The sequence below is a fragment of the Oncorhynchus nerka genome, unplaced genomic scaffold (genome assembly GCF_034236695.1).
Source record: "Oncorhynchus nerka isolate Pitt River unplaced genomic scaffold, Oner_Uvic_2.0 unplaced_scaffold_1640, whole genome shotgun sequence".
NCBI classification, from domain to species: domain Eukaryota; kingdom Metazoa; phylum Chordata; class Actinopteri; order Salmoniformes; family Salmonidae; genus Oncorhynchus; species Oncorhynchus nerka.
In genome coordinates, this window is record NW_027039676.1 from 36,061 (window position 1) to 60,054 (window position 23,994).

The 23,994-nt window shown below is 42.2% G+C and overlaps 1 protein-coding gene across 1 annotated transcript; it reads left to right on the forward strand.

Moving 5' to 3' along the window:
* The first annotated feature begins 8,628 nt into the window (after nucleotides 1-8,628).
* LOC115124874 (NLR family CARD domain-containing protein 3-like) lies at nucleotides 8,629-23,638 on the forward strand. Its single transcript, XM_065015171.1, has 11 exons — nucleotides 8,629-8,696; nucleotides 9,062-9,146; nucleotides 9,276-9,504; nucleotides 9,872-11,669; nucleotides 11,935-12,108; nucleotides 17,188-17,244; nucleotides 17,409-17,525; nucleotides 19,376-19,549; nucleotides 21,628-21,801; nucleotides 22,534-22,580; nucleotides 23,055-23,638. The coding sequence occupies exons 1-11, from the start codon at nucleotides 8,629-8,631 to the stop codon at nucleotides 23,588-23,590; spliced, it is 3,459 nt and encodes a 1,152-aa protein (XP_064871243.1). The 3' UTR covers nucleotides 23,591-23,638.
* Nucleotides 23,639-23,994: the final 356 nt, after the last annotated feature.

The following is a 23,994-nucleotide window of genomic DNA, read 5'->3' on the forward strand; positions in this document are numbered from 1 at the left end:
CTCATTGGTTTATAGAAGCAGGTACCCACGTGCCATCTCCTCATTGGTTTATAGAAGCAGGAGCGTCTGCTAAATGACTTAAATGTAAATGTAAATGTACACACGTGACATCTCCTCATTGGTTTATAGAAGCAGGTACCCACGTGCCATCTCCTCATTGGTTTATAGAAGCAGGTACCACGTGCCATCTCCTCATTAGTTTATAGAAGCAGGTACCCACGTGCCATCTCCTCATTGGTTTATAGAAGCAGGTACCCACGTGCCATCTCCTCATTTGTTTATAGAAGCAGGTACCCACGTGCCATCTCCTCATTGGTTTATAGAAGCAGGTACCCACGTGCCATCTCCTCATTAGTTTATAGAAGCAGGTACCCACGTGCCATCTCCTCATTAGTTTATAGAAGCAGGTACCCACGTGCCATCTCCTCATTAGTTTATAGAAGCAGGTACCCACGTGCCATCTCCTCATTGGTTTATAGAAGCAGGTACCCACGTGCCATCTCCTCATTAGTTTATAGAAGCAGGTACCCACGTGCCATCTCCTCATTGGTTTATAGAAGCAGGTACCCACGTGCCATCTCCTCATTAGTTTATAGAAGCAGGTACCCACGTGTCATCTCCTCATTGGTTTATAGAAGCAGGTACCCACGTGCCATCTCCTCATTAGTTTATAGAAGCAGGTACCCACGTGTCATCTCCTCATTGGTTTATAGAAGCAGGTACCCACGTGTCATCTCCTCATTGGTTTATAGAAGCAGGTACCCACGTGCCATCTCCTCATTGGTTTATAGAAGCAGGTACCCACGTGCCATCTCCTCATTAGTTTATAGAAGCAGGTACCCACGTGCCATCTCCTCATTGGTTTATAGAAGCAGGTACCCACGTGTCATCTCCTCATTGGTTTATAGAAGCAGGTACCCACGTGTCATCTCCTCATTGGTTTATAGAAGCAGGTACCTACGTGCCATCTCCTCATTGGTTTATAGAAGCAGGAACCCACGTGCCATCTCCTCATTGGTTTATAGAAGCAGGTACCCACGTGCCATCTCCTCATTAGTTTATAGAAGCAGGTACCCACGTGCCATCTCCTCATTAGTTTATAGAAGCAGGTACCCACGTGTCATCTCCTCATTGGTTTATAGAAGCAGGTACCCACGTGTCATCTCCTCATTGGTTTATAGAAGCAGGTACCCACGTGTCATCTCCTCATTGGTTTATAGAAGCAGGTACCCACGTGTCATCTCCTCATTGGTTTATAGAAGCAGGTACCCACGTGTCATCTCCTCATTGGTTTATAGAAGCAGGTACCCACGTGCCATCTCCTCATTGGTTTATAGAAGCAGGTACCCACGTGTCATCTCCTCATTGGTTTATAGAAGCAGGTACCCACGTGTCATCTCCTCATTGGTTTATAGAAGCAGGTACCCACGTGTCATCTCCTCATTGGTTTATAGAAGCAGGTACCTACGTGCCATCTCCTCATTGGTTTATAGAAGCAGGAACCCACGTGCCATCTCCTCATTGGTTTATAGAAGCAGGTACCCACGTGCCATCTCCTCATTAGTTTATAGAAGCAGGTACCCACGTGCCATCTCCTCATTGGTTTATAGAAGCAGGTACCCACGTGTCATCTCCTCATTGGTTTACAGAAGCAGGTACCCACGTGTCATCTCCTCATTGGTTTATAGAAGCAGGTACCCACGTGCCATCTTCTCACTGGTTTATAGAAGCAGGTACCTAGGTGGCATCTCCTCATTGGTTTATAGAAGCAGGTACCCACGTGCAATCTCCTCATTGGTTTATAGAAGCAGGTACCCATGTGCCATCTCCTCATTGGTTTATAGAAGCAGGTAACCACGTGCCATCTCCTCATTGGTTTATAGAAGCAGGTACCCACGTGCCATCTCCTCATTGGTTTATAGAAGCAGGTACCCACGTGCTATCTCCTCATTGGTTTATAGAAGCAGGTACCCACGTGCCATCTCCTCATTGGTTTATAGAAGCAGGTACACACGTGACATCTCCTCATTGGTTTATAGAAGCAGGTACCCACGTGCCATCTCCTCATTGGTTTATAGAAGCAGGTACCCACGTGCCATCTCCTCATTAGTTTATAGAAGCAGGTACCCACGTGCCATCTCCTCATTGGTTTATAGAAGCAGGTACCCACGTGCCATCTCCTCATTTGTTTATAGAAGCAGGTACCCACGTGCCATCTCCTCATTGGTTTATAGAAGCAGGTACCCACGTGCCATCTCCTCATTGGTTTATAGAAGCAGGTACCCACGTGCCATCTCCTCATTAGTTTATAGAAGCAGGTACCCACGTGCCATCTCCTCATTGGTTTATAGAAGCAGGTACCCACGTGCCATCTCCTCATTAGTTTATAGAAGCAGGTACCCACGTGTCATCTCCTCATTGGTTTATAGAAGCAGGTACCCACGTGCCATCTCCTCATTAGTTTATAGAAGCAGGTACCCACGTGTCATCTCCTCATTGGTTTATAGAAGCAGGTACCCACGTGTCATCTCCTCATTGGTTTATAGAAGCAGGTACCCACGTGCCATCTCCTCATTGGTTTATAGAAGCAGGTACCCACGTGCCATCTCCTCATTAGTTTATAGAAGCAGGTACCCACGTGCCATCTCCTCATTGGTTTATAGAAGCAGGTACCCACGTGCCATCTCCTCATTGGTTAATAGAAGCAGGTACACACGTGACATCTCCTCATTGGTTTATAGAAGCAGGTACCCACGTGCCATCTCCTCATTGGTTTATAGAAGCAGGTACCCACGTGCCATCTCCTCATTGGTTTATAGAAGCAGGTACCCACGTGCCATCTCCTCATTAGTTTATAGAAGCAGGTACCCACGTGTCATCTCCTCATTGGTTTATAGAAGCAGGTACCCACGTGTCATCTCCTCATTGGTTTATAGAAGCAGGTACCCACGTGTCATCTCCTCATTGGTTTATAGAAGCAGGTACCAACGTGTCATCTACTCATTGGTTTATAGAAGCAGGTACCCACGTGTCATCTCCTCATTGGTTTATAGAAGCAGGTACCTACGTGCCATCTCCTCATTGGTTTATAGAAGCATGTACCCACGTGCCATCTCCTCATTGGTTTATAGAAGCAGGTACCCACATGCCATCTCCTCATTGGTTTATAGAAGCAGGTACCCACGTGCCTTCTCCTCATTGGTTTATAGAAGCAGGTACACACGTGACATCTCCTCATTGGTTTATAGAAGCAGGTACCCACATGCCATCTCCTCATTGGTTTATAGAAGCAGGTACCCACGTACCATCTCCTCCTTGGTTTATAGAAGCAGGTACCCACGTGCCATCTTCTCACTGGTTTATAGAAGCAGGTACCTAGGTGGCATCTCCTCATTGGTTTATAGAAGCAGGTACCCACGTGCAATCTCCTCATTGGTTTATAGAAGCAGGTACCCATGTGCCATCTCCTCATTGGTTTATAGAAGCAGGTAACCACGTGCCATCTCCTCATTGGTTTATAGAAGCAGGTAACCACGTGCCATCTCCTCATTGGTTTATAGAAGCAGGTACCCACGTGCCATCTCCTCATTGGTTTATAGAAGCAGGTACACACGTGACATCTCCTCATTGGTTTATAGAAGCAGGTACCCACATGCCATCTCCTCATTGGTTTATAGAAGCAGGTACCCACGTACCATCTCCTCCTTGGTTTATAGAAGCAGGTACCCACGTGCCATCTTCTCACTGGTTTATAGAAGCAGGTACCTAGGTGGCATCTCCTCATTGGTTTATAGAAGCAGGTACCCACGTGCAATCTCCTCATTGGTTTATAGAAGCAGGTACCCATGTGCCATCTCCTCATTGGTTTATAGAAGCAGGTACCCACGTGTCATCTCCTCATTGGTTTATAGAAGCAGGTACCCACGTGTCATCTCCTCATTGGTTTATAGAAGCAGGTACCCACGTGCCATCTCCTCATTGGTTTATAGAAGCAGGTACCCACGTGCCATCTCCTCATTGGTTTATAGAAGCAGGTACCCACGTGCCATCTCCTCATTGGTTTATAGAAGCAGGTACCCACGTGCCATCTCCTCATTTGTTTATAGAAGCAGGTACACATGTGACATCTCCTCATTCGTTTATAGAAGCAGGTACCCATGTGCCATCTCCTCATTGGTTTATAGAAGCAGGTACCTAGGTGGCATCTACTCATTGGTTTATAGAAGCAGGTACCCATGTGCCATCTCCTCATTGGTTTATAGAAGCAGGTACCCATGTGCCATCTCCTCATTGGTTTATAGAAGCAGGTACCCACGTGCCATCTCCTCATTGGTTTATAGAAGCAGGTACCCACGTGCCATCTCCTCATTGGTTTATAGAAGCAGGTACCCACGTGCCATCTCCTCATTTGTTTATAGAAGCAGGTACACATGTGACATCTCCTCATTGGTTTATAGAAGCAGGTACCCACGTGCCATCTCCTCATTGGTTTATAGAAGCAGGTACCCACGTGCCATCTCCTCATTGGTTTATAGAAGCAGGTACCCACGTGCCATCTCCTCATTTGTTTATAGAAGCAGGTACACATGTGACATCTCCTCATTGGTTTATAGAAGCAGGTACCCATGTGCCATCTCCTCATTGGTTTATAGAAGCAGGTACCTAGGTGGCATCTACTCATTGGTTTATAGAAGCAGGTACCCAAGTGCCATCTCCTCATTGGTTTATAGAAGCAGGTACCCATGTGCCATCTCCTCATTGGTTTATAGAAGCAGGTACCCACGTGCAATCTGCTCATTGGTTTATAGAAGCAGGTACCCATGTGCCATCTCCTCATTGGTTTATAGAAGCAGGTACCCACGTGACATCTCCTCATTGGTTTATAGAAGCAGGTACCCACGTGCCATCTCCTCATTTGTTTATAGAAGCAGGTACCCACGTGCCATCTCCTCATTGGTTTATAGAAGCAGGTACCCACGTGCCATCTCCTCATTAGTTTATAGAAGCAGGTACCCACGTGCCATCTCCTCATTAGTTTATAGAAGCAGGTACCCACGTGCCATCTCCTCATTAGTTTATAGAAGCAGGTACCCACGTGCCATCTCCTCATTGGTTTATAGAAGCAGGTACCCACGTGCCATCTCCTCATTAGTTTATAGAAGCAGGTACCCACGTGTCATCTCCTCATTGGTTTATAGAAGCAGGTACCCACGTGCCATCTCCTCATTGGTTTAAAGAAGCAGGTACACACGTGACATCTCCTCATTGGTTTATAGAAGCAGGTACCCACGTGCCATCTCCTCATTGGTTTATAGAAGCAGGTACCCACGTGCCATCTCCTCATTGGTTTATAGAAGCAGGTACCCACGTGCCATCTCCTCATTGGTTTATAGAAGCAGGTACCCACGTGCCATCTCCTCATTGGTTTATAGAAGCAGGTACACACGTGACATCTCCTCATTGGTTTATAGAAGCAGGTACCCACGTGCCATCTCCTCATTGGTTTATAGAAGCAGGTACCCACGTGCCATCTCCTCATTGGTTTATAGAAGCAGGTACCTAGGTGGCATCTCCTCATTGGTTTATAGAAGCAGGTACCCACGTGCAATCTCCTCATTGGTTTATAGAAGCAGGTACCCACGTGCCATCTCCTCATTGGTTTATAAAAGCAGGTACCCACGTGCCATCTCCTCATTAGTTTATAGAAGCAGGTACCCACGTGCCATCTCCTCATTGGTTTATAGAAGCAGGTACCCACGTGCCATCTCCTCATTAGTTTATAGAAGCAGGTACCCACGTGCCATCTCCTCATTGGTTTATAGAAGCAGGTACCCACGTGCCATCTCCTCATTAGTTTATAGAAGCAGGTACCCACGTGCCATCTCCTCATTAGTTTATAGAAGCAGGTACCCACGTGCCATCTCCTCATTAGTTTCTAGAAGCAGGTACCCACGTGCCATCTCCTCATTGGTTTATAGAAGCAGGTACCCACGTTCCATCTCCTCATTAGTTTATAGAAGCAGGTACCCACGTGTCATCTCCTCATTGGTTTATAGAAGCAGGTACCCACGTGTCATCTCCTCATTGGTTTATAGAAGCAGGTACCCACGTGTCATCTCCTCATTGGTTTATAGAAGCAGGTACCCACGTGTCATCTCCTCATTGGTTTATAGAAGCAGGTACCCACGTGCCATCTCCTCATTAGTTTATAGAAGCAGGTACCCACGTGCCATCTCCTCATTGGTTTATAGAAGCAGGTACCCACGTGCCATCTCCTCATTAGTTTATAGAAGCAGGTACCCACGTGTCATCTCCTCATTGGTTTATAGAAGCAGGTACCCACGTGTCATCTCCTCATTGGTTTATAGAAGCAGGTACCCACGTGTAATCTCCTCATTGGTTTATAGAAGCAGGTACCCACGTGCCATCTCCTCATTGGTTTATAGAAGCAGGTACCCACGTGCCATCTCCTCATTAGTTTATAGAAGCAGGTACCCACGTGCCATCTCCTCATTAGTTTATAGAAGCAGGTACCCACGTGCCATCTCCTCATTGGTTTATAGAAGCAGGTACCCACGTGCCATCTCCTCATTAGTTTATAGAAGCAGGTACCCACGTGCCATCTCCTCATTGGTTTATAGAAGCAGGTACCCACGTGCCATCTCCTCATTAGTTTATAGAAGCAGGTACCCACGTGTAATCTCCTCATTGGTTTATAGAAGCAGGTACCCACGTGTCATCTCCTCATTGGTTTATAGAAGCAGGTACCCACGTGCCATCTCCTCATTGGTTTATAGAAGCAGGTACCCACGTGCCATCTCCTCATTGGTTTATAGAAGCAGGTACCCACGTGCCATCTCCTCATTAGTTTATAGAAGCAGGTACCCACGTGCCATCTCCTCATTAGTTTATAGAAGCAGGTACCCACGTGCCATCTCCTCATTGGTTTATAGAAGCAGGTACCCACGTGCCATCTCCTCATTAGTTTATAGAAGCAGGTACCCACGTGCCATCTCCTCATTGGTTTATAGAAGCAGGTACCCACGTGCCATCTCCTCATTAGTTTATAGAAGCAGGTACCCACGTGTCATCTCCTCATTGGTTTATAGAAGCAGGTACCCACGTGTCATCTCCTCATTGGTTTATAGAAGCAGGTACCCACGTGTCATCTCCTCATTGGTTTATAGAAGCAGGTACCCACGTGTCATCTCCTCATTGGTTTATAGAAGCAGGTACCCACGTGTCATCTCCTCATTGGTTTATAGAAGCAGGTACCCACGTGCCATCTCCTCATTGGTTTATAGAAGCAGGTACCCACGTGCCATCTCCTCATTGGTTTATAGAAGCAGGTACCCACGTGCCATCTCCTCATTGGTTTATAGAAGCAGGTACCCACGTGCCATCTCCTCATTCGTTTATAGAATCAGGTACCCACGTGCCATCTCCTCATTGGTTTATAGAAGCAGGTACCCACGTACCATCTCCTCATTGGTTTATAGAAGCAGGTACCCACGTGCCATCTCCTCATTGATTTATAGAAGCAGGTACCCACGTGCCATCTCCTCATTGATTTATAGAAGCAGGTACCCACGTGCCATCTCCTCATTGGTTTATAGAAGCAGGTACCCACGTGCCATCTCCTCATTAGTTTATAGAAGCAGGTACCCAGGTGCCATCTCCTCATTGGTTTATAGAAGCAGGTACCCACGTGACATCTCCTCATGTAGCAAATAAACATAACTTCTTTAAACAAAAAAATGAATAATATATGAGATGAGTAATGAAGGGTATGTAAACATTATATTAAGTAGCATTGTTTAAAGAGGCTAGTGATATATTTTACATCAATTCCCATCAATTCCCATTATTAAAGTGCCTGCAGTTGAATCAGTGTGTTGGCAGCAGCCACTCAATGTTAGTGGTGGCTGTTTAACAGTCTGATGGCCTTGAGATAGAAGCTGTTTTTCAGTCTCTCGGTCCCAGCTTTGATGCACCTGTACTGACCTCGCCTTCTGGATGATAGCGGGGTGAACAGGCAGTGGTTCGGGTGGTTGTTGTCCTTGATGATCTTTATGGCCTTCCTGTGACATCGGGTGGTGTAGGTGTCCTGGAGGGCAGGTAGTTTGCCCCCAGTGATGCGTTGTGCAGACCTCACTCCCCTCTGGAGAGCCTTACGGTTGTAGGCGGAGCAGTTGCCGTACCAGGCGGTGATACAGCCCGACAGGATGCTCTCGATTGTGCATCTGTAGAAGTTTGTGAGTGCTTTTGGTGACAAGCCAAATTTCTTCAGCCTCCTGAGGTTGAAGAGGCGCTGCTGCGCCTTCTTCACGATGCTGTCTGTGTGGGTGGACCAATTCAGTTTGTCTGTGATGTGTACGCCGAGGAACTTAAAACTTGTTACCCTCTCCACTACTGTTCCATCGATGTGGATAGGGGGGTGTTCCCTCTGCTGTTTCCTGAAGTCCACAATCATCTCCTTAGTTTTGTTGATGCTGAGTGTGGGGTTATTTTCCTGACACCACACTCCGAAGGACCTTGAGTAGATGAGAGATGTAATGTTTGTCTCTGTTGTGTTGAAGCCCAATCAAGCAGGAGAGTCCAGCCTCCCCTGTACCCAGTTGTGTGTCCATGAAGAGTGACAAATCTATGAATCTACCAATGAAGTTTAGAGAGGGAGACTTTTCTACTGAACAAAGGTAAGAAGAACTCATGGGTCCTGGTCAGTGAGTTAAACAACACTGTCTCTAGTCATTTCTCCTCTCACATTTTCCCATTTCTTTTTGATGTTTTCATAATCCATAGGCTAATCATTTTGTCCATTTTCATAGTCCTAAAACAATATTAAATAAACACAACATTCCCTCCCTGTGTGTGTGTGTGTGTGTGTATGTGTGTGTGTGTGTGTGTGTGTGTGTGTGTGTGTGTGTGTGTGTGTGTGTGTGTGTGTGTGTGTGTGTGTGTGTGTGTGTGTGTGTGTGTGTGTGTGTGTGTGTGTGTGTGTGTGTGTGTGTGTGTGTTAGCTCCCTGGATGAGGAGACGTAATCTCATGTTTTGTCCACAGAAACCAACAGAAGAGATCAGAGTCAGAGATTCTCAGTGGTCAGTCTTCCCAGAGTCATCAAACAGACCTGGCCTCCATATTCAGTGTATGTGGTCCTGTTATGTACATTTGTTTTTGTTTACCTCAAGAAAAGTTGATCTGTCAATCATTCATTAATGTGTTGATGAGAAAGCATTTCTTCTCTTGCTTAACTTATTTACTTTATTTATTTCAGTTGCTTGAAGAGAAAATTCTGACATTTGTGAAGAATGAGCTGAAGATGTTCAAGAGGATTCTTAGTCCAGAACTCCCAGAAGGCTTTGAGAGTCAGAAGCTGGATAAGGAAGTGGTGGATGCTGAAGATGAGAAGCAGGAGAGCAGTGCCAGAGAGGGGGCTCTGAAGATCACACTGCACATCCTGAGGAAAATTAACCAGATGGAGCTTGCTGACACACTGGAGAAATGTAAGAGCTGTCTGCCTCATGTTGAATGATGTTTTATAACATTTAAAAGCTGTAGCCAAAGTACAGCTAAAGTAGCTGTGTAACTCAATGATATTGTAGCAGCCTTAACACAACACCTAGTGACCTCATCAAGTAGCAGCAGGGATTTGTTGATTAATTTAGAGAGAGACTACATTAATAATACCATCAATAATACCAATAATAATATAATCAGTCACACCAGTCTGTAATGCATTATGAAAACATTTACACATTTATATAGTCAGTTAAGCTAATAAATTATTATAATTTAAGACTGTATAACAGTCCTACAATACTGTAGACATTAAAACATACGTAATATTAATATCCTCTGTGTTATTTCTAGATTCAGATGATCCTGCTGTGATTTGCCAACGTGAACTCAAATCTAATCTAAAGAAGAAGTTTCAATGTGTATTTGAGGGGATCGCTAAACAAGGAAACCCAACACTTCTCAATAAGATCTACACAGAGCTCTACATCACAGAGGGTGGAACAGGAGAGGTCAATAATGAACATGAGCTGAGACAGATTGAGACAACAACCAGGAAACAAGCAAGACCAGAGACTGCAATCAAATGTAACGACATCTTCAAACCCTTAACTGGACAAGACAAACCTATCAGAACTGTGCTGACAAAGGGAGTTGCTGGCATTGGAAAAACAGTCTCTGTGCAGAAGTTCATTCTGGACTGGGCTGAAGGAAAAGCAAATCAGGATGTCCAATTTGTATTTTCATTCCCTTTTCGGGAGCTGAATTTGATGAAAGGGGACAAACACACTTTCATTGAACTTCTTAATCACTTCTCAATGGAAACCAAACAATCAGGAATCTCCAGCTATGACAAGTACAAAGTTCTGTTCATCTTTGATGGTCTGGATGAGTGCCGACTGCCCCTAGACTTCCAGAAGAACAAGATCTGTTGGGACGTCACAGAGTCAACCTCAGTGGATGTTCTGCTGACAAATCTCATCAAGGGAAATCTGCTTCCCTCTGCTCTCCTCTGGATAACTACCCGACCTGCAGCAGCCAATACGATCCCTTCAGGGTGTGTTGACCAGGTGACAGAGGTACGAGGGTTCAATGACCCACAGAAGGAGGAGTACTTCAGGAAGAGATTCAGTGATGAGGACCTGGCCAGCAGAATCATCTCACACATAAAGACATCAAGGAGCCTCCACATCATGTGCCACATTCCAGTCTTCTGTTGGATTTCTGCAACAGTCCTTGAACACATGCTGAAACATAAGAGAGAAGAGATGCCCAAGACTCTGACTGAGATGTACACACACCTTGTTGTGTTTCATACCAAACAGAATAATGAAAAGTATATTGGGAAAGAAGAGACGGGTCCACACTGGAATAAAGAGAGCATTCTGTCACTGGGAAAACTGGCTTTTCAGCAGCTTGTGAATGGCAATCTGATTTTCTATGAAGAAGACCTGAACGAAGCTGGCATTGATGTCAATGAAGCCTCTGTGTACTCAGGATTGTGCACACAGCTCTTTAAAGAGGAGTGTGTGCTGTACCAGGACAAGGTGTACTGCTTTGTTCATCTGAGCATTCAGGAGTTTCTGGCTGCTGTATATGTGTTCCTCTCGCTCATCAACAACAAAGAGAATGTAATGGACAAACTGCAAGCAAAGTCCATTATCTTTTCTCTGCTGTTCAATGACAATCCTGAATTTACTGTCTACAGGAGTGCTGTGGATAAAGCCTTACAAAGTGAGACGGGAAACCTGGACCTTTTCCTCCGCTTCCTTCTGGGCCTCTCACTGGAGTCCAATCAGAAGCACTTACTAAGTCTACTGACAAAGACAAGAAGCAGCTCACAGAGCCATGAAGAAACAGTCAAGTACATCAAGAAGAAGATCGGGGAGAATCTCTCTCCAGAGAGGTGCATCAATCTGTTCCACTGTCTGAATGAACTGAAGGACCATTCTCTAGTGGAGGAGATCCAAAGCTACCTGAGATCAGGAAGTCTCTCAAAACCCAACCTGTCACCTGCACAGTGGTCAGCTCTGGTCTTTGTGTTGCTGACTTCAGAAAAGGAGCTGGATGTGTTTGACCTGAAGAAATACTCCAGATCAGAGGAAGGTCTTCTGAGGCTGCTGCCAGTGGTCAAAGCCTCCAGAGCTGTTCTGTGAGTAAATAACATGACATTTAAGAACTAATCATCAGGAAAAAATCTGTATTATAATATGTATATAATATTACATTGAAAAACACATTGAATAAATGCATTGATTTTAACATTAGTATAACACTATAACCATACAATTCTAGGAGACTGAAGATGAATCTTTATGTTGTTTGAGAGAATAAACCAAATGCATCAGCCATCGTCCTTCTACAATACTCATTAAATTAACAGTGTGTTTGTGAAGTCATGATGATCTCTTTGTCAGGCTGTCAGACTGTGGAGTCACAGAGGAAGGCTGTGCTTCTCTGGTCTCAGCTCTGGAGTCAAACCCCTCACACCTGAGAGAGCTGGATCTGAGTAACAATGACCTGAAGGATTCAGGAGTGAAGCTGCTCTCTGCTGGACTGGAAAATCCCCACTGTAAACTGGAGATTCTGAGGTCAGTATTCCTGTAGTTGGTCAACAAGTGATAACTGTTCACCAGATCCACATGTGTTTACCAGACACACATAGTCCACACCATATGTGTTTGGACAGTGAAGCTTACAGTTTTACATTAGGTGCTATTCTCCAGCATTTTGGATTTGAGAAACAATGTTTCATATTAAGTGACAGTACAGAATATCACCTTTTATTTAAAGGTATTTTCATCCATAGATATTTTACATTTTATAAATGAAAACACTTTATGTATCTAGTTCTCCCATTTGAAAAAGTCATCATGTATTGGATGAATTAATTTAGTATTTGGTCCCATATTCCATGTCTGCAGTGATTACATCAAGCTTGTGATTCTACTAACTTGTTGAATTAATTAGCAGTTTGTCTTGGTTGTGTTTTGGATGTTTTTCCTAATAGAAACTGAATGGTGAATAATGTCCTGTCATTTTGGAGTCACTTCACTTGTATTGTCAACAAGAATAGAAGATGTTTCTGAACACTTCTACATTCATGTGGATGCTACTATGATGATGAATAATCAGGAATGAATCGAGAATAATGATGAATGAGAAAGTTACAGAGGTACAAAGATCAGACCCCCTCTGTTATTGGTAATGGTGAGAGGTTAGCATGTTTTGTTGTATCCTCTGTTATTGGTAATGGTGAGAGGTTAGCATGTTTTGTTGTAGTCTCTGTTATTGGTAATGTTGAGAGGTTAGCATGTTTTGTTGTAGTCTCTGTTATTGGTAATGGTGAGAGGTTAGCATGTTTTGTTGTAGCCTGTTATTGGTAATGGAGAGAGGTTAGCATGTTTTGTTGTAGCCTCTGTTATTGGTAATGGTGAGAGGTTAGTATGTTTTGTTGTAGTCTCTGTTATTGGTAATGGTGAGAGGTTAGCATGTTTTGTTGTAGTCTCTGTTATTGGTAATGGTGAGAGGTTAGCATGTTTTGTTGTAGCCTCTGTTATTGGTAATGGTGAGAGGTTAGCATGTTTTGTTGTAGCCTCTGTTATTGGTAATGGTGAGAGGTTAGCATGTTTTGTTGTAGTCTCTGTAATTGGTAATGGTGAGAGGTTAGTATGTTTTGTTGTAGTCTCTGTTATTGGTAATGGTGAGAGGTTAGCATGTTTTGTTGTAGTCTCTGTTATTGGTAATGGTGAGAGGTTAGCATGTTTTGTTGTAGGCTCTGTTATTGGTAATGGTGAGAGGTTAGCATGTTTTGTTGTAGCCTCTGTTATTGGTAATGGTGAGAGGTTAGCATGTTTTGTTGTAGCCTCTGTTATTGGTAATGGTGAGAGGTTAGCATGTTTTGTTGTAACCTCTGTTATTGGTAATGGTGAGAGGTTAGTATGTTTTGTTGTAGCCTCTGTTATTGGTAATGGTGAGAGGTTAGCATGTTTTGTTGTAGTCTGTTATTGGTAATGGTGAGAGGTTAGCATGTTTTGTTGTAGATTCTGTTATTGGTAATGGTGAGAGGTTAGTATGTTTTGTTGTAGCCTCTGTTATTGGTAATGGTGAGAGGTTAGCATGTTTTGTTGTAGTCTCTGTAATTGGTAATGGTGAGAGGTTAGTATGTTTTGTTGTAGTCTCTGTTATTGGTAATGGTGAGAGGTTAGCATGTTTTGTTGTAGTCTCTGTTATTGGTAATGGTGAGAGGTTAGCATGTTTTGTTGTAGCCTCTGTTATTGGTAATGGTGAGAGGTTAGCATGTTTTGTTGTAGCCTCTGTTATTGGTAATGGTGAGAGGTTAGCATGTTTTGTTGTAGCCTCTGTTATTGGTAATGGTGAGAGGTTAGCATGTTTTGTTGTAGCCTCTGTTATTGGTAATGGTGAGAGGTTAGCATGTTTTGTTGTAACCTCTGTTATTGGTAATGGTGAGAGGTTAGTATGTTTTGTTGTAGCCTCTGTTATTGGTAATGGTGAGAGGTTAGCATGTTTTGTTGTAGTCTGTTATTGGTAATGGTGAGAGGTTAGCATGTTTTGTTGTAGATTCTGTTATTGGTAATGGTGAGAGGTTAGTATGTTTTGTTGTAGCCTCTGTTATTTGTAATGGTGAGAGGTTAGCATGTTTTGTTGTAGCCTCTGTTACTGGTAATGGTGAGAGGTTAGCATGTTTTGTTGTAGCCTCTGTTATTGGTAATGGTGAGAGGTTAGCATGTTTTGTTGTAGCCTCTGTAACATTCTAACTCATTATTATCATGATTCATTCAATATCTTTTTTAATTATGGCATCCTCAGGATTAATCTAGTCGTGTTTAGAGACATGTTATCTACTCACTTATAAAGAACATTTCTCCAGTCATCATCCACTATTCAGTTAATAATCGACAAAACATAACCCAAAATACATCCAAAACAAACTATGATGCATTAATGTCACCTCATATGAAACATTTTGATTTCCAAACCATTCATTTCTGAATAGATATGGCAGGTTTCAGGACACTAATATATCTGAATATGTTGAAAAACAATTACTGCCACTATTTTCACCACCAAAGAATATCAGTGTGGTTTTAAAATGATTTGACTCTTTGCAGGCTGTCAGGCTGTCTAGTCACAGAGGAAGGCTGTGCTTCTCTGTAGTTGGTCAACAAGTGATAACTGTTCACCAGATCCACATGTGTTTAACAGACACACATAGTCCACACCATATGTGTTTGGACAGTGAAGCTTACAGATTTAAACTTGGTGCTCTGCTCCAGCATTTTGTATTTTAGATGTTTCATATTAGGTGACAGTACAGAATGTCACCTTTTATTTGAGGGTATTCATACATATACAGTCGTGGCCAAAAGTTTTGAGACACAAATGTTAATTTTCACAAAGTCTGCTGCCTCAGTGTCTTTAGATATTTTTGTCAGATGTTACTATGGATACTGAAGTATAATTACAAGCATTTCATACGCGTCAAAGGCTTTTATTGACAATTACATGAAGTTGGTGGAGAGAGTCAATATTTCCATTGTTGACCCTCCTTTTTCAAGACCTCTTTAATCTGCCCTGACATGCTGTCAATTAACTTCTGGGCCACACTGATGGCAGTCCATTCTTGCATAATCAATGCTTGGAATTTGTCAGAATTTGTGGGGTTTTGTTTGTCCATCCGCCTCTTGAGGATTGACCACAAGTTCTCAATGGGGTTAAGGTCTGGGGAGTTTCCTGGCCATGGACCCAAAATATTGATGTTTTGTTCCCCGAGCCACTTAGTTATCACTTTTGCCTTATGGCAAGGTGCTCCATCATGCTGGAAAAGGCATTGTTCATCACCAAACTGTTCCTGGATGGTTGGGAGAAGTTGCTCTCAGAGGATGTGTTGGTACGATTCTTTATTTATGGCTGTGTTCTTAGGAAATAATTGTGAGTGAGCCCACTTCCTTGGCTGAGAAGCAAGCCCACACATGGTCTCAGGATGCTTTACTGTTGGCATGACACAGGACTGATGGTAGCGCTCACCTTGTTTTCTCCGGACAAGCTTTTTTCCAGATGCCCCAAACAATCGGAAAGGGGATTCATCAGAGAAAATGACTTTACCCCAGTCCTCAGCAGTCCAATCCCTGTACCTTTTGCAGAATATCAGTCTGTCCCTAATGTTTTTCCTGGAGAGAAGTGGCTTATTTGCTGCCCTTCTTGACACCAGGCCATCCTCCAAAAGTCTTTGCCTCACTGTACATGCAAATGTACTCACACCTGCCTGCTGCCATTCCTGAGCAAGTTCTGTACTGGTGGTGCCCTGATCCCACAGCTGAATCAACTTTAGGAGATGGTCCTGGCGCTTGCTGGACTTTCTTGGGCGCCCTGAAGCCTTCTTTACGACAATTGAACAACTTTCCTTGAAGTTCTTGATGTTGCCATAAATGGTTGATTTAGGTGCAATCTTGCACCAACTTCCTTTTGAAGCTTCCAGTCTGTTATTCGAACTCAATCAGCATGACAGAGTGATCTCCAGCCTTGTCCTCATCATCACTCACACCTGTGTTAATGAGATAATCACTGACATGTTATTGGTAATGGTGAGAGGTTAGCATGTTTAGTTGTAGCCTCTGTTATTGGTTATGGTGAGAGGTTAGCATGTTTTGTTGTAGACTCTGTTATTGGTAATGGTGAGAGGTTAGCATGTTTTGTTGTAGTCTGGTATTGGTAATGGTGAGAGGTTAGCATGTTTTGTTGTAGCCTCTGTTATTGGTAATGGTGAGAGGTTAGCATGTTTTGTTGTAGTCTGGTATTGGTAATGGTGAGAGGTTAGCATGTTTTGTTGTAGTCTGGTATTGGTAATGGTGAGAGGTTAGCATGTTTTGTTGTAGCCTCTGTTATTGGTAATGGTGAGAGGTTAGCATGTTTTGTTGTAGCCTCTGTTACTGGTAATGGTGAGAGGTTAGTATGTTTTGTTGTAGCCTCTGTTATTGGTAATGGTGAGAGGTTAGCATGTTTTGTTGTAGCCTCTGTAACTTTCTCACTCATTATTATTCATGATTCATTCATGATTTTTCTTAATCATGACATCATCATGATTAAATTATTATTGTTTATTGGGCAAAACACAACCAAAACAAACTGCAAATGCAACCAACGAGTTTGAGTCACAAGCTTGATGTAGTCGTTGCTTTCAAGGAATATCTTTTGACTACTTTGTTATACTATAAGTGAGTTGGTCAGATTACTTATGACTTCTTTAAATAGGCAACTAGATACATAGTGCTTTCATTTCTAAATGGTGAAACAGATATGTATTAAAATATCCTCAAATAAAAGATGGCATTATATACTGTCACCTCATATGAAACATTTGATCTGAAATCCAAAATGTTGGAGTATAGAGTCACATATAAAATGTTAGCTTCACTGTCTAAATAGATATGATGTGGACTGTATACTCAATACAATCTAAATCTGATACCTCACTGTCTAAATAGATACTTGGAAAATGTGTCATTTATAATAATGATACATTAATTTATGAATAGAATGGCAGGTTTCAGGACACAGATATACCTGAATATGTTGAAAAAAATATACTGCCACTATATTCACGTCCAAAGAATAGCAGTGTGGTTTTAATATGATTTGACTCTTTGCAGGCTGTCAGGCTGTCTAGTCACAGAGGAAGGCTGTGCTTCTCTGGTCTCAGCTCTCTGGTCAAACCCAACACATTATTTGAGCACTGCTAACAGTGTAAAGAGGGAAAGCTAAGAGTAACATTTGAATACAACCTGTCTGTCATTGTATTTCTTCTGTGTTTCAGACTCACTGGCTGTAAACTCACAGACACATCCTGTAAAGTGTTGGCCTCAGTTCTCAGTTCAAACCCCTCACACCTGAGAGAGCTGGATCTGAGTAACAATGACCTGAAGGATTCAGGAGTGAAGCTGCTCTCTGCTGGACTGGGGAATCCCCACTGTAAACTGGAGACTCTGAGGTCAGTATTCCTGTAGTTGGTCAACAAGTGGTAACTGTTCAACATGATCCTGCATTTTGGAATTGAGATGGAATGTATCATATTAGTCAAGAGTCTCAATGTTTCATATTAGGAGACAGTACAGTCTCATTTTATTTGAGGGAATACATATATTCATGCATAGCTGTGTTACTGTTAAGAAATGAATTGTGACAAATAACAAAGTTATAGAGGCACAAAGATCAGAAAAAATGCTAACCTCCCCTGTTATTGGTAATGTTGAGAGGTTAGCATGTTTTGTTGTAGTCTCTGTTATTGGTAATGGTGAGAGGTTAGCATGTTTTGTTGTAGCCTCTGTTATTGGTAATGGTGAGAGGTTAGCATGTTTTGTTGTAGCCTGTTATTGGTAATGGAGAGAGGTTAGCATGTTTTGTTGTAGCCTCTGTTATTGGTAATGGTGAGAGGTTACTATGTTTTGTTGTAGCCTCTGTTATTGGTAATGGTGAGAGGTTAGCATGTTTTGTTGTAGTCTCTGTTATTGGTAATGGTGAGAGGTTAGTATGTTTTGGACAATGACCCCAAGCATACGTCCAAAGTTGTGGCCAAATGGCTTAAGGACAACAAAGTCAATGTATTGGAGTGGCCATCACAAAGCCCTGACCTCAAACCTACAGAAACTTTGAGGGCAGAACTGAAAAAGCATGTGTGAGCAAGGAGACCTACAAACCTGACTCAGTTACACCAGCTCTGTCAGGAGGAATGGGCCAAAATTCACCCAACTTATTGTGGGAAGCTTGTGGAAGGCTACCTGAAACATTTGACCCAAGTTAATTAAACAATTTAAAGGCAATGCTACCAAATACTAAATGAGTGTATGTAAACTTCTGACCCACTGGGAATGTGATGAAAGAAATAAAAGCTGAAAAAAATAATTCTCTCTACTATTATTCTGACATTTCACATTCTTAAAATAAGGTGGTGATCCTAACTGACCTAAGACAGGGAATTTTAACTAGGATTAAATGTCAGGAATTGTAAAAATAGAGTTTAAAAGTATTTGGCTAAGGTGTATGTAAACTTCTGACTTACACTGTAAAATACCCTCAAATAAAAGGTGACATAATAAACTGTCACCTCACATGAAACATTTGATCTGAAATCCAAAATGCTGGAGTACAGAGACACATTAAACATGTTTGCTTCACTGTCTAAATAGATATGGTGTGGACTGTATACTCAATACAATCTAAATCTGATACCTCACTGTCTAAATAGATATGGTGTGGACTGTATACTCAATACAATCTAAATCTGATTCCTCACTGTCTAAATAGATATGGTGTGGACTGTATACTCAATACAATCTAAATCTGATACTTCACTGTCTAAATAGATATGGTGTGGACTGTATACTCAATACAATCTAAATCTGATACCTCACTGTCTAAATAGATATGGTGTGGACTGTATACTCAATACAATCTAAATCTGATTCCTCACTGTCTAAATAGATATGGTGTGGACTGTATACTCAATACAATCTAAATCTGATACTTCACTGTCTAAATAGATATGGTGTGGACTGTATACTCAATACAATCTAAATCTGATACCTCACTGTCTGTCTTCTGACTGATTCTGCTTTTTAAACTGGTCTGGTCAGTCTACTATAATATTTGTACTATACATGTTTCTATCTGCAGGCAATACTTTGATCATTTGTTATTTCTAATAATGAAACATTCATTTATAAATAGATATGGCAGGTTTCAGGACACTGATATATCTGAATATGTTGAAAAAATATACTGCCACTATTTTCACCACCAAAGAATAGCAGTGTGATTTTAATATGATTTGACTCTTTGCAGGCTGTCAGGCTGTCGAGTCACAGAGGAAGGCTGTGCTTCTCTGGCCTCAGTTCTCAGTTCAAACCCCTCACACCTGAGAGAGCTGGACCTGAGTAACAATGACCTGAAGGATTCAGGAGTGAAGCTGCTCTCTGCTGGACTGGGGAATCCCCACTGTAAACTGGAGACTCTGAGGTCAGTATTCCTGTAGTTGGTCAACAAGTGATAACTGTTCACCAGATCCACATGTGTTTACCAGACACACATAGTCCACACCATATGTGTTTGGACAGTGAAGCTTACCGTTTTACATTTGGTGCTCCAGCATTTTGGATTTGAGAAACAATGTTTCATATTAGGAGACAGTACAGAATGTCACCTTTTATTTGAGGTTGATGGTGAGAGGTTAGTATGTTTTGTTGTAGCCTCTGTTATTGGTAATGGTGAGAGGTTAGCATGTTTTGTTGTAGCCTCTGTTATTGGTAATGGTGTGAAGTTAGTATGTTTTGTTGTAGTCTCTGTTATTGGTAATGGTGAGAGGTTAGTATGTTTTGTTGTAGTCTCTGTTATTGGTAATGGTGAGAGATTAGCATGTTTTGTTGTAGTCTCTGTTATTGGGAATGGTGAGAGGTTAGCATGTTTCGTTGTAGCCTCTGTTATTGGTAATGGTGAGAGGTTAGCATGTTTTGTTGTAGCCTCTGTTATTGGTCATGGTGAGAGGTTAGCATGTTTTGTTGTAGCCTCTGTTATTGGTCATGGTGAGAGGTTAGTATGTTTTGTTGTAGCCTCTGTTATTGGTCATGGTGAGAGGTTAGTATGTTTTGTTGTAGCCTCTGTTATTGGTAATGGTGAGAGGTTAGTATGTTTTGTTGTAGCCTCTGTTATTGGTAATGGTGAGAGGTTAGTATGTTTTGTTGTAGCCTCTGTTATTGGTAATGGTGAGAGATTAGCATGTTTTGTTGTAGTCTCTGTTATTGGTAATGGTGAGAGGTTAGCATGTTTTGTTGTAGTCTCTTATTGGTAATGGTGAGAGGTTAGCATGTTTTGTTGTAGCCTATGTTATTGGTAATGGTGAGAGGTTAGCATGTTTAGTTGTAGCCTATGTTATTGGTAATGGTGAGAGGTTAGCATGTTTTGTTGTAGCCTCTGTAATTGGGAATGGTGAGAGGTTAGCATGTTTTGTTGTAGCCTCTGTTATTGGTAATGGTGAGAGGTTAGTATGTTTTGTTGTAGCCTCTGTTATTGGTAATGGTGAGAGGTTAGTATGTTTTGTTGTAGCCTCTGTTATTGGTAATGATGAGAGGTTAGCATGTTTTGTTGTAGCCTCTGTTATTGGTAATGGTGAGAGGTTAGCATGTTTTGTTGTAGTCTCTGTTATTGGTAATGGTGAGAGGTTAGCATGTTTTGTTGTAGCCTCTGTTATTGGTAATGGTGAGAGGTTAGCATGTTTTGTTGTAGCCTCTGTTATTGGTAATGGTGAGAGGTTAGCATGTTTTGTTGTAGCCTCTGTAACTTTCTCACTCATTATTATTCATGATTCTTTCATGATTTTTCTTAATCATGACATCATCAGGATTATTTTATTATTGTTTAGAAACATGTTATCTACTCTCTTAGACAGAAAAGTTACTCCACTCATCATCCACCATTTTATTATTGGGCAAAACACAACCAAAAACCCAACCAAAACAAACTGCAAATGCAACCAACGAGTTTACGACCAAATACTAAATGGGTCTTAAAATACCCTCAAATTAAAGATGACATTATAAACTGTCACCTCATATGAAACATTTGACCTCAAATCCAAAATGGTGGAGCATAGAGCCACATTTGAAATGTTAGCTTCACTGTCTAAATAGATATGGTGTGGACTGCATACTCAATACAATCTAAATCTGATACCTCACTGTCTAAATAGATATGGTGTGGACTGTATACTCAATACAATCTAAATCTGATTCCTCACTGTCTAAATAGATATGGTGTGGACTGTATACTCAATACAATCTAAATCTGATACCTCACTGTCTGTTTTCTGACTGATTCTGCTTTTTAAACTGGTCTGGTCAGTCTACTATAATATTTGTACTATACATGTTTCTATCTGCAGGCAATACTTTGATCATTTGTCATTTTTTATGATGATACACTATTTTATGAATAGATATGGCAGGTTTCAGGACACTGATGTATCTGAAAATGTTGAAAAAATATACTGCCACTATTTTCACCACCAAAGTGTGATTTTAATATGATTTGACTCTTTGCAGGCTGTCAGGCTGTCTAGTCACAGAGGAAGGCTGTGCTTCTCTGGTCTCAGCTCTGAGGTCAAACCCCTCACACCTGAGAGAGCTGGATCTGAGCTACAATCACCCAGGAGACTCAGGAGTCAGACTGCTCTCTGCTGGACTGGAGGATCCACACTGCAGACTGGAGAAACTCAAGTATGTAGAGGGTTTATGTCAATGTTCATATCAGACATGTTTGACTTATCAGGCTAGTTAAGACAAACATTCTGAACACCACCTGGACAAAGTTATTTGCTGACTGTGTGTGTGTGTGTGTGTGTGTGTGTGTGTGTGTGTGTGTGTGTGTGTGTAATTAATGACAATAAGTGTGTTTTATATTACCATACAGTATAACAAGTCTCACGTTACCTTAACTTCTCCTTTTGATACCTAGAAACATCTACATTAAATGAATTAGTGAAAAGTGAGTTAACATTCTAATGTGAATGATGATAATTTCTACTGTAAGGTAAAACACAATTATTCCCAACTCAAACACACACACACACACACAGACACAGACACAGACACAGACACAGACTCTCACACACACACACACTGACACACACACTTGACTCACACACTGGACACACACACACTGGAATCACACACTGGACACACACACACTGGAATCACACACTGGACACACACACACTGGACACACACACACTGGACTCACACACACTGGACTCACACACACTGGACTCACACACACTGGACTCACACACACTGGACACACACTAGACTCACACACATTGACTCACACACACAATGGACTCACACACGTTGAAACACACACAATGACACACACACAGTGTGTGTGTGTGTGTGTGTGTGAGTTCAGGTGTATCCCTCAATGACTGTCTGTTCTTCTGCTTACCGCTACAGTGTGGAACATGGTGGAGAGAACAGAATGAAACCTGGGCTTAGAAAATGTGAGTGTTGACTGCTGTGAAGAATATGACTAAGAATAAGTCTTAATTCAAGTTAAGTCAAAGTCAAAGACCACCATCATTACTTACTTTGTCATATTAAATATCAGCTGTAGTTCTACAGAAGCAGAAATCAGGGACACCAAAGTTTACAAAGAGTTGATTTGACAATGTGTGTGTCCGTGTGTGTGTCAGTTTTATGAGAAATGTGTGTTTGTTCATGCCTGTGTGTGTATGTGTGGTGCGTTTGTGTTACGTTAAAAGTGTGTGTGTGTGTGTGTGTGTAATTAATGTGAATAAGTGTGTTTTATATTACCAGACAGTATAACATATGATCATTCAACAAGTCTCAAGTTACCTTAACTTCTCCTTTTGATACCTAGAAACATCTACATTAAATGAATTAGTGAAAAGTGAGTTAACATTCTAATGTGAATGATGATGATTTCTAATATTGTGTCTGGTTTCATCCATCAGATGTCTGTGATCTCACACTGGACCCAAACACAGTAAACAGACACCTCTCTCTGTCTGAGGAGAACAGAAAGGTGACATGGAGGAGAGAGGAGCAGCCGTATCCTGATCACCCAGAGAGATTTGAGTACTATGAACAGGTGCTGTGTAGAGAGGCTCTTTCTGGGCGCTGTTACTGGGAGGTAGAGTGGAGTGGGAGAGGGAGGGCTGATATAGGAGTGACATATAAAGGAATCAGCAGGAGAGGAAGGGGTGATGACTGCTGTTTTGGATTCAATGACAGGTCCTGGAGTCTGATCTGCTCTGACATCAGTTACACTGCCTGGCACAATAATAATGTCACTACCATAGACGTCCCCTCCTCCAGCTCCCACAGAGTAGGAGTGTATCTGGACTGGCCAGCCGGCACTCTGTCCTTCTATAGAGCCTCCTCTGACACACTGACCCACCTGATCACATTCACCTCCACATTCACTGAGCCCCTCTATCCAGGGTTTAGGGTTTATCATGAAGAGTCCTCAGTGTCCCTGAAATTATAACCGTGGTAACACAAATAATAACCTGGCACACACGCTGGACACACACACACACACACATACACACATTCACACACACAGGACACACACATACTAGACACACACACTGGACACACAAACACACAGGAAACAGTTCTTCCATGGTCTGCATACTCAGCAGACATGTCACCCGTTCTGGATCGATGTGTACGACAGCGTGTTCCAATTCCCGCCAAGATCCAGCAACTTCACACAGGAAGAGGTCAACATTCCACAGGCCACAATCAACAGCCTGATCAACTCTATGTGAAGGAGATGTGTTGCGCTGCATGAGGCAAATGGTCACGCCAGTTACTGACTGGTTTTCTGATCCACACTCCTACTGTTTTGTTAAGTTATCTGACAAATATATTTGTGTTCCCAGTCAT

Bases quoted from the DNA above. Each gene is read 5' to 3' on its own strand.
- LOC115124874 (XM_065015171.1), top strand. From the start codon at position 8,629: ATGAAGAGTGACAAATCTATGAATCTACCAATGAAGTTTAGAGAGGGA. The intron at 11,670-11,934 runs GTGAGTAAATAA...TCTCTTTGTCAG, and splicing joins AAAGCCTCCAGAGCTGTTCT to GCTGTCAGACTGTGGAGTCA. The intron at 12,109-17,187 runs GTCAGTATTCCT...GACTCTTTGCAG, and splicing joins TGTAAACTGGAGATTCTGAG to GCTGTCAGGCTGTCTAGTCA.